At 39.9% G+C, this 13,823-nt stretch overlaps 1 protein-coding gene across 3 annotated transcripts in view; it reads right to left on the bottom strand.

Moving 5' to 3' along the window:
• Positions 1-13,823, bottom strand: part of LOC115223284 (protein RRP5 homolog) — a 50,283-nt gene that overhangs the window by 20,134 nt on the left and 16,326 nt on the right. The window contains exons 9-18 of one of the 3 annotated variants that reach the window (XM_029793792.2): positions 12,404-12,471; positions 10,131-10,187; positions 9,690-9,756; positions 8,267-8,341; positions 6,681-6,752; positions 4,575-4,649; positions 3,948-4,004; positions 3,461-3,652; positions 2,285-2,359; positions 230-325 (exon numbers count right to left, since the gene is read on the bottom strand). In XM_029793792.2, coding sequence (XP_029649652.1) covers positions 230-325; positions 2,285-2,359; positions 3,461-3,652; positions 3,948-4,004; positions 4,575-4,649; positions 6,681-6,752; positions 8,267-8,341; positions 9,690-9,756; positions 10,131-10,187; positions 12,404-12,471 — 834 coding nt within the window. The remainder of the gene's footprint in view (positions 1-229; positions 326-2,284; positions 2,360-3,460; positions 3,653-3,947; positions 4,005-4,574; positions 4,650-6,680; positions 6,753-8,266; positions 8,342-9,689; positions 9,757-10,130; positions 10,188-12,403; positions 12,472-13,823) is intronic. The other 2 variants (XM_036512195.1, XM_036512196.1) reach the window with 2 other exon arrangements.

Here is a 13,823-nt window from a genome sequence, read left to right as displayed (position 1 = left end):
TGAGAATGATTAGTGATAGGAAGGAATCCAATCCAGCATGAAGCTGATAAATGTTCTGCCATTCTGCCACATTGCTGTGGGCATAATTTAATGAAAATTAACCTGCTTTTAAACACTGCTGGAAAGCAAAGTGTTTCAAATGTTCCCCTTAATGACCAAATTATCCACACACACACAAACAAAGATATCAAAAGCAGCTGTAAAATGGTGATTATTGATGCCATCTTACCTTAGTGACTGCAAAACTGAGAAGACCTCCAGGAAATTCAACAAATATACCATAATCAACAACTGTTTTAACAATTCCAATCAAATTCTGACCAACCTGGAATAAAATATATTATTGTTAATCCAAACAAGAAAGCACAAAAAAACACGACAACGCGAGGATGTGGAACAAATATAGTATTATTGGACGCTGAGGAAAGGAGGGTTTAACGTTTCGAGCGGAGCTCTTCGTCGGAAACATAGGAGAAGGGAAGACAGAGAAAAAAAAAAAAAAAAAGAAAAAAATCGCAAATGGTACACACGAAGTCACATTAAAATATATTATGTCAGCTCAATACGGACAAAAAAATTTTTCACACACAATTGCTGAAGCATGGAATAAACTACCCACATCAGTAGTTAGCTGTCGAAACCCTACATCCTTCAAAACTCCCATGCTTCCTGAAATTCACCAACAGTACACCTGATGTCCCTCACCTCATCTTTTTATTTTTAAGATTTATTCACTGTTTACTTCCTGTGTGTATTCTATGTACTGTTAATCCAGTTTTGCTTACTTTCTCTTATGAGTTGTAGAGCACCTGAGCACTGTACACAATAAGTTCATTATTAAAATTATTATTATTATTATTATGAGTGAGAGAGCAGTGAATGCCATCAAAGTGACACTGGGGTAAAATATACGAAGCCCAGTATACCCATCATGACTACCCGTCTGATAAGGGTACACTAGGCACATGCATCACAACCATATGTGCGCGACATGGTGATCTCATATCAAGATAAACAGCACATGACCTTGCAGGTGGGGCCCAGTTAGAATTTTCTTCTGGTAGAGTAACCATCCCGCTCAAAAGGTCCTTGAATAAGGATTGTTTAAGGATGTTGAACGAATCACCCATGTTTCCGGAGGTGAATTATCCAAACCCTAAAGAATCCCTCTCAACACATGGCTATGATGCTCCCCCACTACTTCTGCTCGTGATCAGAGATGCACATATCGTCAGCCACTAAGGGACATGCTCAACTGGTTAAGGTCAAACAACTGACAAGCAAATCTGTGGTATTGAGCAGAATATTTGCTGTAGCCCATCTTTTAAACCAAGACAAAACAATGTACATGATAACACTTCCAATCAGTTAAGATCAGAAGCCATGAGAGCCACTGCCTGATACTGCATCAGGGCATTTATTATTATTATTATTATTATTATTATACAAGTTCTTCATTTTCAAGCATTCCACCAATTCTGTCTACACAGAATACTCAAGATCACCTACAGTGATGCCATGTAAAAAAGCATTGAGTCCACTCTGCAGAGTGGTTGGGGTTAGGAAGGGTATCCAGCTGTAAAGACACTGCCAAAACCAACACAGTAGCCTGGGGTGGTCATCTGCCTGGCCTGCTCCTGACAAACCGTCCAACCCATGCATGCATGGAAGATGGATGTTAAACAATGATGATATATATATATATATGTATGTATGTATGTTTTTATATATATATATATGTATATGTGGAGACGCAATGACCCAGTGGTTAGGGCAGCGGACTCGCGGTCGTAGGATCGTGGTTTCAATTCCCAGACCGGGTGTTGTGAGTGTTTATTGAGCAAAAACACCTAAAAGCTCCGCAATGCTCCGGCAGGGGGTGGTGATCCCTGCTATACTCTTTCACCACTCTTTCTTCTGTTGGCCTGCTCGCTTAGCCAGTGGGGTGGCATCATTTGAAGGCTAAAACAATGCGAAGGCATTGTGACCAGCGATGTGTAACTACATCTGATGGTCTGGTCAGTCATGTGATCATGTGATATATATGTATATATATATGCATGTATATGTGTATCTGTTTGTCCCCCATCACTACATGACAACCAGTGTTGGTGTGTTTACATCCCAGTAACTCTGTGGTTTGGCAAAAGAGACCAATAATATAAACACCAGACTTAAAAATTAGTACTGGGGTCGATCCATTTGATTAAAAATCCCTTGAGGCATTGCCCCAACATGACCATAGTGAAACAACTGAAACAAGAATAAGAAAAAAGTAACTTACGTAAATATCCTTGAATGTTTGTACAAAGTTTCCCTTTTTAGCTGTTAGCCGCAGACTAAGCTTACTGCTACATATCTTAAGAAATGGTTAAGGAATTCTATATTTTGAAATTAATCTGAAAGGAAACTCACTTGACCCGTTAAAATTTAACCCTTTTGGTACCAACCCACCAGAAGCCACCTTTGGATTATTGATACAAATTTCCTGTTTTAAAGATCTCTAAATCAAAACCTTTCATCCAAATTTTGTGTTAATATATTTCCAAACACCATTTAATAATGGTTTCAAATTTTGCATCAAGCCCCAGTGATCAACTGGTACTTATTTTATCGACCCCAGAAGAATGAAAGGCAAAGTCAACCTTGGTGGAATTTGAACTCAGAAAGTAAAAACAAATGAAAAGCTGCTAAGCATTTTGCCTGGCGTGCTAATGATTCTGCCAGCTTGCCGCCTAATATCAGTAATAATGACAATGTTATCTTACGAAATTGTTCATTATAAGCACAGGAGTAGCTGTGTGGTAAGTAGCTTGCTTACCAACCACACGGTTCCAGGTTCAGTCCCACTGCGAGGCACCTTGGGCAAGTGTCTTCTACTATAGCCCCGGGCCGACCAAGGCCTTGTGAGTGGATTTGGTAGATGGAAACTGAAAGAAGCCCGTCGTATATATGTATATATGTGTGTATGTTTGTCCCCCTAGCATTGCTTGACAATTGATGCTGGTGTGTTTATGTCCCCGTCACTTAGCGGTTCGGCAAAAGAGACCGATAGAATAAGTACTGGGCTTACAAAAGAATAAGTCCCGGGGTTGAGTTGCTCGATTAAAGGCGGTGCTCCAGCATGGCCGCAGTCAAATGACTGAAACAAGTAAAAGAGTAAGAGTAAATGATAGTCTGACCGTCTGCCAAGCAAATGGGAAGCAGTAATTGAAGAGAGAGTGGAGCTTGGCATAGTTGCTGGCTTATCAGATCCTGTCAAACCATCCAAACCATGCCGGCATGAAAGATGGATGTTAGATGATGATGATGATGATGATAGCCACAATGATCCCCACCATGACCATCCTGTTCCTCCTTAGTCTATATAAATAAAAACATAAATACCAAACATTTATGTTTACACCTCACTAGTCTTAAAAAAAAACAAAAAGAGAAAAGAAAAGAAAAAAAAGGATACAGTGGTTTTGTTAAGGTGTTTAAAGTTGACAACTCGCATCATGTCCCCTTCGCTGTAGATGTCCCATAACATATCACAATGGCTTTGAAAATCAGACAGATGCATCTTGGGTAGCACACCAACTTTCCCTGATGATGCCAAAAGCACTGTGAAGCTGTCTTCCAGTTTCTTGTGTATAGTAGCACGAGATACCTGTTGAAAGAAAAAAAAAATATATATATATATATATATACATAAATAAAACAAGAATATTGGTTTGTTTTATTCTACTCTGTGAATAGGGTGTTGAACTGATGATCGTAAGATTGTGGTTTCGATTCCCAGACCGGGCGATGCTTTATGTCCTTGAGCAAAAACACTTCGTTTCACATTGCTCCAGTCCACTCAGCTGGCAAAAGTGAGTAATCCTGTGAAGGACTAGTGTCCCATCCAGGTGGGGAATATATACGCCATGGAAACTACAGCTGTACAAAACACTGAAACTCACCTTTCCAATTTTACTTAGATTTGCCAATTCCGTTATTTCACTTCTTGATTCTTCAGCCTGCAACAGATCAAAACCAGTAGTAGTAGTGATGGTGATGGTAAAAGTAGTAGTAGTAAAGATGACATTGATGATATCTTACTTTGAGCAAGGACATAATTTTTGTATGTATGTGTGTGCGTGTATATGTGTGCGCATGTATGTATCTATGCATGTTTGCAGTGTGTGAAATCATCTAAGTTTTTTGCTGTAGCATGTGTACCCCTTTAGCATAATCATATAACACAGACCCAGAAAGCCCTATTGTAATTAGAAGTCTACAATGCATTGGAAAGTGTCAACAAGGAGCTATCATTAACCCTTTCGTTATTAACCCGGCTGAAACCAGCTCTGGCTCCGTAGTACAAATGTCTTGTTTTCATAAGTTTTGAATTAATCTTCCACCAAATCTTAGTCACAATTTATGTTCCTAACACTAACTTAATGATAACTAAGTTATTTTGCTAAATTTTTTTGTTATATTTAAAATAATTGAGAGAAACAGAGAGCATCTCAAAATAAATACGTTAATGAAAGGGTTAATACAAAGAATATTGTATGAATTTTAGAGCAATTAACCCCAACACTCACCTCTTCCACTTCATGGCTAACCACATTACCATTTTTGGTAGATGTTTCTTCTTCCTCTATTTCTGGTATTTTTGTCTGCAACAAACCAATAAAAGTAACATTGATGAATTGCATAGTATAGCACAGGTGCTTAGTTAAGTGAAACATGAGGGATCAAAACTCTAGAACAGCGGTTTTCAACCAGGGTTCTGCGGAACCTTAGGGTTCTGCCAGAAGTTACAAAACTGCTAAAATCGGCAGAAATTTTAAAGTCTCCTGTGCAGATATCTCTTTTACTCTTTTACTTGTTTCAGTCATTTAACTGCAGCCATGCTGGAGCACCGCCTTTAGTCGAGCAAATTGACTCCGGGACTTATTCTTTGTAAGCCCAGTACTTATTCTATCGGTCTCTTTTTGCCGAACTGCTAAGTGAAGGGGACGTAAACACACCAGCATCGGTTGTCAAGCAATGCTAGGGGGACAAACACAGACACACACACATATATATATATATATACATATATACGACAGGCTTCTTTCAGTTTCCGTCTACCAAATCCACTCACAAGGCATTGGTCGGCCCGGGGCTATAGCAGAAGACACTTGCCCAAGATGCCACACAGTGGGACTGAATCCAGAACCATGTGGTTGGTTAGCAAGCTACTTACCACACAGCCACTCCTTATGCGTGCATAAGACTATTAAATTATTAAATTATTGCACAGGGGTTCCTTGAGCCAGTGGAATGTTTCCTTGGGGTTCTGCTCCAGCAAAAAGTCTGAAAAGCACTGCTCTAGAATGTAGCTGCTGCTGCTTCATGGGGCTGGGGTAGTCCCAGGTTCAGCAGTGCTCTCCATTGCTGGTGGTCCCGTGCCAGCCCCTCTGCATCCTCCAAGGTGACGTCAAGCCTTTGGAGATTTTCCTTAATCACTTCCAGCCATTTGGTGCAGGGCCTGCCATGAGGCTTCTTCCAGTCTGCAACTGCTGTGTCGTATGAGAGTAAAGCCCTGGTACTATGATCCCACGGGAGATGGAGGACATGTCTGTACCAGCACGTGACAGATAGTTACCAGGTGGGAGGCTGTGCATTGATGCGTGCATGCATGCAGTTCTTTGTTGGAAGCGTGATGGTACCATCTGATGTTCTCAATGGTTCCCAGGGATCTGCTATCAAAGCCATGGATCTTCTTTGCCAGGATCATTGAGGTGGCGAGCTGGCAGAAACAGTAGCACGCTGGGCGAAATGTGTAGCCGTATTTCGTCTGCCGTTATGTTCTGAGTTCAAATTCCACCGAGGTCCACTTTGCCTTTCATCATTTCGGGGTCGATATAATCGACTTAATTTGTTTGTCCCCTCTGTGTGTATCCCCTTGTGGGCAGTAAAGAAAACAAGGATCATTGAGAGGGGCTACGTTTCTGTTCCATAGAGGAGAATGGAGAGGGCTAATTCTAGAATGTAGGTTGAAACTAAATAATATAGATAGGGTGAGGGCAATACTGTGTGGACATGGAGTTGGATTTGCTACCAAGAGGACCTGAGTTCTATCTCTCTGCGTGGCACCTTGAGCTAACCAATAGTTTGTGAGTGAAACTGGTAGATAGAAACTCTATGAAAGACCATGGGTTACAGTTTGTTTAACCCTTTAACATTTGAAATGGTCATATCTGGTCGCATTTTATGTTAAGACTGGCCAGATCCAGCCCCTCACATCAACCCTGTCATTCTAAAAAAAATATGAATAAATAAGTTTTACATTTGATAGAGTAAACTGAATACTAAAGGGTTAATGTCCGTTTTTCCATGCTAGCAAGACTTCAGTGGGAATTGATTATAAGGCAACGTCTTAGGGTCAGACTCTCTGTTGGCCACCAATCATCAACCTATTTTTTCAGGTAATGGAATTTTATATTCCACAAGTCTTTGCAATTGGTCAATCAACTGAAAGCAAGCGACAAGACAAAGCTAAGTCTGACCCCCTCCCCCCTCTCTAATCTCATAAACATGTCATTTTAATATTTCAATGATTTATAATTCCTGAAATCTCTTAACCATCAAAGCAACTGATATCTTATGACAGGATAGAGTTGTGAACTGGAAATGTCATAGAATTTAACACCGAGACTCACCTCTCCCACTTCCTGTTTAACAATCTCAACAGTTCTGGACTTTGCTTCTTTCCGTGTTTTGGGGGGTTTTGTCTGCAACAAACCATAAAAAAAATCAATATTATTAGTCATGCTAGCATGGAAAACGGATGTATGATGATGATGTAGTAGATAGCTTCTGTTATCTAGGTGACCAAATTAGTAGCAGAGGTGGATGCTCCGAGAGCATAGCTATGAGAATAAGAATAGGTTAAGCAGGACTTGTGAGAGTAACATCCATGGGTTGGTGATGATGTAGGTTCTGGTCCCCTCATATTGCTTAAATAAATACCTACAATATAATATTGAATTCATCATCAGTGTTTAATGTGTGCTTTCCATGCTAGCATAGGTTGGATGGTTCAACTGGGGTCTGGGAAGCCAGAAGGCTGTGCCAGGCCCAGTCTGATCTGGCAGTGTTTCTACAGCTGGATGCCCTTCCTAATGCCAACCACTCCGTGAGTGTGGTGGGTGCTTTTTACGTGCCACCCGCACAGGTGCCAGACAAGGCTAGCACACGGCCACAATCGAATGTTGCATTTTACGTGCCACCGGCACGGAGGCCTGTCTGGCAGTTGATGGAGTCTATTTTCTGTACATTTTCGTTGTGCACTGGGGTAGCTAGAGTGTGTGCCACCTCCGGACACCACAAGAAGCACATATTATCAACAGCAGACCTAAAAGTGGTACCCCTTTAAAAGTGCTACCCAGGGTGGATGCCCCGCCCCCACTATACTAGTGTCGATGTATGCAATATATGTTTTCAGGTACAAATCCAGAGCTAAGTGATTAATTTACTGATTTACAGGCATTGCTGCAAGGTTAAGAAACCCGCATGACAACCACATGGTTTTGGGTTCAGTCCCACTGCATAACACACTGGATAAATGTCTTTGCAATAGCTGTGTCTTCTACCATAGTGTTATAGGTTTGACCATTGTGATGGGCAATCTACAAGACAGAAACTGCACGAAGCACCTATGTGCATATATGCGTTCGTGCATGCTTGCAAATGAGCATCAATGTAAACATGTATTCCATGTTCATCTTTGCTTCTGTTTCAAGGAAACAATGGTGATGTTGATGTTCCTTATTGATATTATGACTGGTTGCTCTACACCAGTGCTTTTCAAGCTTTTTGCTGGAGTGGAACCCCAAGGAAACATTCCACTGGCTCGAGGAACCCCTGTGCAATAATTTAATAGTCTTATGCACACATATCTGCACAGGAGAATTAAAAATTACTGCCGATTTTAGCAGTTTTGTAACTTCTTGCGGAACCCCTGAACTGTACTGGCGGAACCCTGGTTGAAAACCACTGCTCTACACATTCAAAGACATGTAGAAAAAAACATGTAAGGGTTGGCAACAGGAAGAGCATCTGACTGAAAATTCCGCCTCAAGTAAACCTCCAACCAAACTTATGATACCACGGAAAATATGCAGACATCAAATAAAAAAAGGAGCTTATCTAATTAACGGAGTGTAAATAAGCAGCTGGTTAAAAAAAATAAAAGAAGCAAATCTCATAAACTCGATATTTTACAGAATTTAACAGCAAAACTCACCTCTTCCACTTCTGGCTTAGCAATGTCAGCATTTTTTTTTGATTTGACTTCTTTCTGTATTTCTGGCACTTTTGTCTGTAACAAACCAATATAATTATTATTGTAAGTGACTGAGACCTCTGGTGATCTGCTGTGCTTGGGAAGACAAGCTGAAATCATGGTTGTGGCCACTTGCAAAAGGTACCTGTGTTGGTAACAGGTAAAAGGCACCTGTGCTGACACCACATAAAACACACCCAGTACACTCTGTAAAGTGGTTGGCATTAGGAAGGGCATCAGGCTGTAGAAACCCAGCCAAAACAAATGACTGGAACTTGGTGCAGTTCTCTGGCTTACCAGTTCCAGTCAAACCATCTAACTCATGCCAGCATGGAAAACGGATGTTAAATGATGATGGTCGACTATTATACTATCGGGATTTATTTAACTAATGTATGAGAGACCAGAACTTACAACATAGGGTGAAGCAATACATTATAAAATAATTTCGGGTTAAACTTAGACTCTGAGGAAATTTGTGATTTGTATAACTTTTCACCCCGCATAAGGATCCATAAGGCTGGCTGCATACTTCCCGTGCATACAAATGACCAAGATCACTAAAATAAGGCGGCGAGCAGGCAGAAACGTTAGCACACTGGGCGAAATGCTTAGCGGTATTTCACCTGCCGCTACGTTCTGAGTTCAAATTCCGCTGAGGTTGACTTTGCCTTTCATCATTTTGCGGTCGATAAATTTAGTACCAGTTATGCACTGGGGTCGATATAATCGACTTAATCCGTTTGTCTGTCCTCTCTGTGTTTAGCCCCTTGTGGGCAGTAAAGAAATAAGATCACTAAAATACTCCTGAATAGGATGTCATTCTATTGCATAGTTCAAGGCCAGCAATTTTGAGGAGAAGAGACAAGTCGATTACTTGACTGGCACTTCATTTTATCGACCCTGGAAAGATGAAAGGCAAAGTTAACCATAGCAGGATGTGAACTCAAAATGTGAAAAACTGGAAGAAATTCTACTAAGCATCTGCCCGATGTGCAAATCAAGAGGAGAGAAGAGTAGAATATAAAAGGGAGACAAAGAACATACACCCTCTCTAAAGGCTGCTTAACCCTTTTGTTACCATATTTATTTTGAGATGCTGTGTTTCTTTCACTTCTTTTAAATATAACATTCAGCTAGTGTTAGGAATATCTTGATTCAGAACTTATGAAAACAAGATATTTGTACTACAGAGCCAGAGGCAATTTCAAGTGGGTTGGTAACGAAAGGGTTAAAGATTATCACAATATTTTTTTTAATAGTTAACAGAAGGGGTGGGGTCAAGTGTGGAGGAAGGCTAGTGAGATATGATGCCAGTGAGATGTACACCACAAACCACTCAAAGAAATTAAAAGTAGGAGGGAATAAAGTAAGTACCACATACCTTTGATTCATCAGCTGGGAGAGTGTCTTTCAGAGCTGAAGATTCTGAATTTGGTTTATTGGGTTTCCTATGTCAAAAAAGATACATTTGTATATACTATATACACGATAGATATATTTCGCGTGTATGCATATATATATATATACATACATAGGGAGAATTTACAAAAAAACAAAAGATGAAGTCGGGTGTATAAACAAACAGATGTATTAGTTTAATGCGGGGAAGTGAGAAAGTCTTTTAGATTTCGAGTCAATGCTCTTCGACAGAAAGGAAAAAAGAGAGAAAGAGAGAAAAAAAAAACAGCCAGAGAAATAGTGAAAAACTATTCTTTTAAAGAAAGGGTGATAGTTGAGAAAATGGTTAAGAAAAGATAAAAGTAAATAAATCTAAAAGAAAAAATAATTAATTTCTTAAACTGTAATTTGTTTTAATACCAACCAGCTGAGACAAACTTCAACTAAATTTTCAAGAGGTAACAATTTCATTACACAGCATCTGAAAAAGATAATAGAAAAATAATAATAAAAAACACCGAATATATTCATAGAAATGATAGAGTAGCGCAATACATCCATTGGAAGATATGTAAACACTACCAGCATAAACCTGAAACTGTGACCAGAAAAGATGATGTAACAGTACTCTGGGACATGCCAATCAATACCGATAAAGAAATCAAGGAAAACAGGCCAGACATAATCATCAAAGATGGGAAGAATAAGAAATGTTTAATGATAGATGTGACAGAACCATCAGAGAGAAATGTGTCCATTAAAGAAGTTGAGAAGTTATTTAAGTACAAAGACCTAGAAATATAAGTGACCAAGATGTGGGGAATGAAAAGCAGCACAGCACCAGTGGTGATTGGAGCATTAGGGCTAATTAAAAAGGGCCTTGATAAGCAGCTCAACAAACTCCCTTGCAGTGTTAACGTGGGAGAACTTCAGAAAATAGTGCTGCTAGGTTCTGCACACATTTTACGCCATGTACTCTCCATGAGATGAGGACCTGCTGTGACCCTAGAGTCAAGGATGATCCCAGTTTAGCAGAAGACAATGGACCATATTTTATTTTTAAAAAATAACAACAACAATAATAATAATAATAATAATAACAGAATATAAGGATAAAAATCACGTTAATGATTTTTATCAGTAGTCAGCATGCTATAAAACTTTATAGGCAATTTATACATTAAATTAATAATAATACACATATGTAGATAATTAAATTAAGGGAGCAAGGGCGAAAACGACCTATCCCCAGCAAGCTTGAAGCGTTGATACCTTAAAAAAAACTACCATATAATATAATTATATACACATATATAATATTATTAATTTAATAATAACTAGCAGTATCGCCCGGCGTTGCTCAGGTTTGTAAGGGAAATAACTATATAAGCATTTTTAGAGAGTTATACCCAAAAAATAGCAAAAAAATGCATTAAAAATGGAAAAAAAATTATGGTAAATTTTTTTTAAAATCGTTGACTCATCGTAGACATTTTTAGAGAGTTACTCTCCTTATATAATAGCGAAAAAATGCATTAAAATGGAAAAAAAATGATGGTAAATTTTTTTTTAAATCGTAGACTCATCGTAGACGCGCGCTAATACCCAGAAGGGCTCGATATGAATCACGACTATAAGATACCCGGTTTTGGTTAAACTGCACCGCAAAATGTGGGAGTAGTTAGGAATCTAAATCGTAGGAGACAGACACACAACCTTACTTTTATATATAAAGATAATAATAATCTTTTCTATTACAGGCACAAGGCCTGAAATTTTGGGTGAGGGGACCAGTTGATTACAGTGATCCCAGTGTTCCACTGGTACTTAATTTTATCAATTCCAAAAGCGATGAAAGGCAAAGTTAATCCTGGTGGAATTTGAACTCAGAATCTAAAGATGGATGAAATGCTGCTGAGCATTTTGCTCAGCATGCTAACGGTTCTGCCAGCTCGTTGCCTTAATGATGATAATAATAATAATAATCCTTTCTACTTAAGGCACAAGGCCTGAAATTTGGTGAGAGAGGACTAGTCTATTGCATCAACCCCAGTGTTTCACCGGTATTTATTTTATCAACCCCGAAAGGATGAAAGGCAAAGCTGACCTTAGTGGAATTTGAACTCAGAACATAAAGACCAATAAGCATTTCACCTGGCATGTTAATGATTCTGCCAGCTGACCACCTTAATAATAATAATAATAAAAATGATGATGATAATAATAATCATCATCATCATCGTTTAACGTCCATTTTCCGCGCAAGCACGGGTTGGACGGTTCGATCGGGGTCTGGGAAGCCAGGGGCTGCACCAGGCTCCAGTCTGATCTGGCAGTGGTTCTACAGCTGGATGCCCTTCCTAACGCCAATAATAATAATAATAATAATGGTTTCAAATTCTGGCACAAGGCCAGCATTTTTTAGGTGGAGAGGTTTAAATTGATTGCGCTGTCACCACCATCACCAAAACTGTTTTAACACCAATTTTCCCAATGCTTACATGGGTCAGATACCTATTCTGACAGCAACAGCCAACCAGAAAGATGAAAGACAAAGTAGACCGCAGTGGCATTGGAACTGAGAATGTGAAGGACAGGAACAAATATCACAAGGTATTTTGTGTGATGCTCTAACGGGTCTGCCAATCAAAGGAAAAAAAAAGAAACGAGATATCAGGAAAAAAATACAACACTAACCGGTGTTTGGAGAGAACAGGGTATGCTTTCAATAATGCAGATCTTTTTTGAGCAGTGGGATCTGGAGGCTGGAGAAGAAGGAAAAAATGTTGCGGATTAACAATTCTGATATACTCTTTTACTTGTTTCAGTCATTTGACTGCGGCCATGCTGGAGCACCGCCTTTAGTCGAGCAAATCGACCCCGGGACTTATTCTTTGTAAGCCCAGTACTTATTCTATCGGTCTCTTTTGCCGAACCGCTAAGTGACGGGGATGTAAACACACCAGCATCGGCTGTCAAGCAATGCTAGGGGGACAAACACAGACACACAAACACACACATACATATATATATATACATATATACGACAGGCTTCTTTCAGTTTCCGTCTACCAAATCCACTCACAAGGCATTGGTCGGCCCGGGGCTATAGCAGAAGACACTTGCCCAAGATGCCACGCAGTCGGACTGAACCCGGAACCATGTGGTTGGTTAGCAAGCTACTTACCACACAGCCACTCCTGCGCCTATGTAAATTATGTAAATAATAATGAAGTGTTATCATGACCAATACCACAGATTTGCTCAATAGTTGCTTGACCAGTTGAGCATGTCCCTTAGTGGCTGACGATATGTGCATTTCTGACCACAAGTAGTAGTAGGGGAGGACCATAGCCATGTGTTGAGGGGAATTTTGGGGTTTGAGTAATTCACTTCCGGGAACATAGGGGTTTCATTTGTCATCCTTAAATAACTCTTATTCAGGGACCTTTTGAGTGGGATGGGCTACTGGACCTGAAGAAAATTCTAACTGGGCCCCACCTGCAAGGTCATGCACTGTTTATCACAAATCATCAGTGTGGGTAATCTAACAACAAAAATATTCATTTCCTTATTGCCCACAGGGAGCTAAGCGTAGAGGGCACAAACAAGGACAGAGAAAGGGATTAAGTCGATTACATTGACCCCAGTGCATAACTGGTACTTACTTAATCGACCCTGAAAGGATGAAAGACAAAGTTGACCTTGGCAGAATTTGAACTCAGAACAGAATGGCAGATGAATTACTGCTAAGCAGTTCACCAGGTGTGCTAACGTTTCTGCCAACTCACCGTCTAACAGCGAAAACATTGGTTGGTACACTCTCACATGTTGAAGCCAATGGGAGAATCTATTATATCTTTTACCTTTTACTTGTTTCAGTCATTTGAATGCGGCCATGCTAGAGCACAGCTTTGAAGGGTTTTTAGTTGAACAAATCAACCCCAGGACAATGCCAACTACTTTATAGTGTGCTGGGTGCTTCTTTGTAGCACCAGCACCAGTGAGGTAACCAAGTAGCTTGTAAGACAAAACCTCTTGATTGAGTGGTGAGGTGGATGGGTATTCAAGAAGGTGGCTTATACCAGATGTCAAGAAGTAAGAGCATGAGAGAGAG

The sequence above is a fragment of the Octopus sinensis genome, linkage group LG22 (genome assembly GCF_006345805.1).
Source record: "Octopus sinensis linkage group LG22, ASM634580v1, whole genome shotgun sequence".
In the NCBI taxonomy this organism is placed as follows: domain Eukaryota; kingdom Metazoa; phylum Mollusca; class Cephalopoda; order Octopoda; family Octopodidae; genus Octopus; species Octopus sinensis.
Note: the sequence above shows the minus strand (reverse complement) of the source record. Positions and strands in the feature narration are given on the sequence as shown.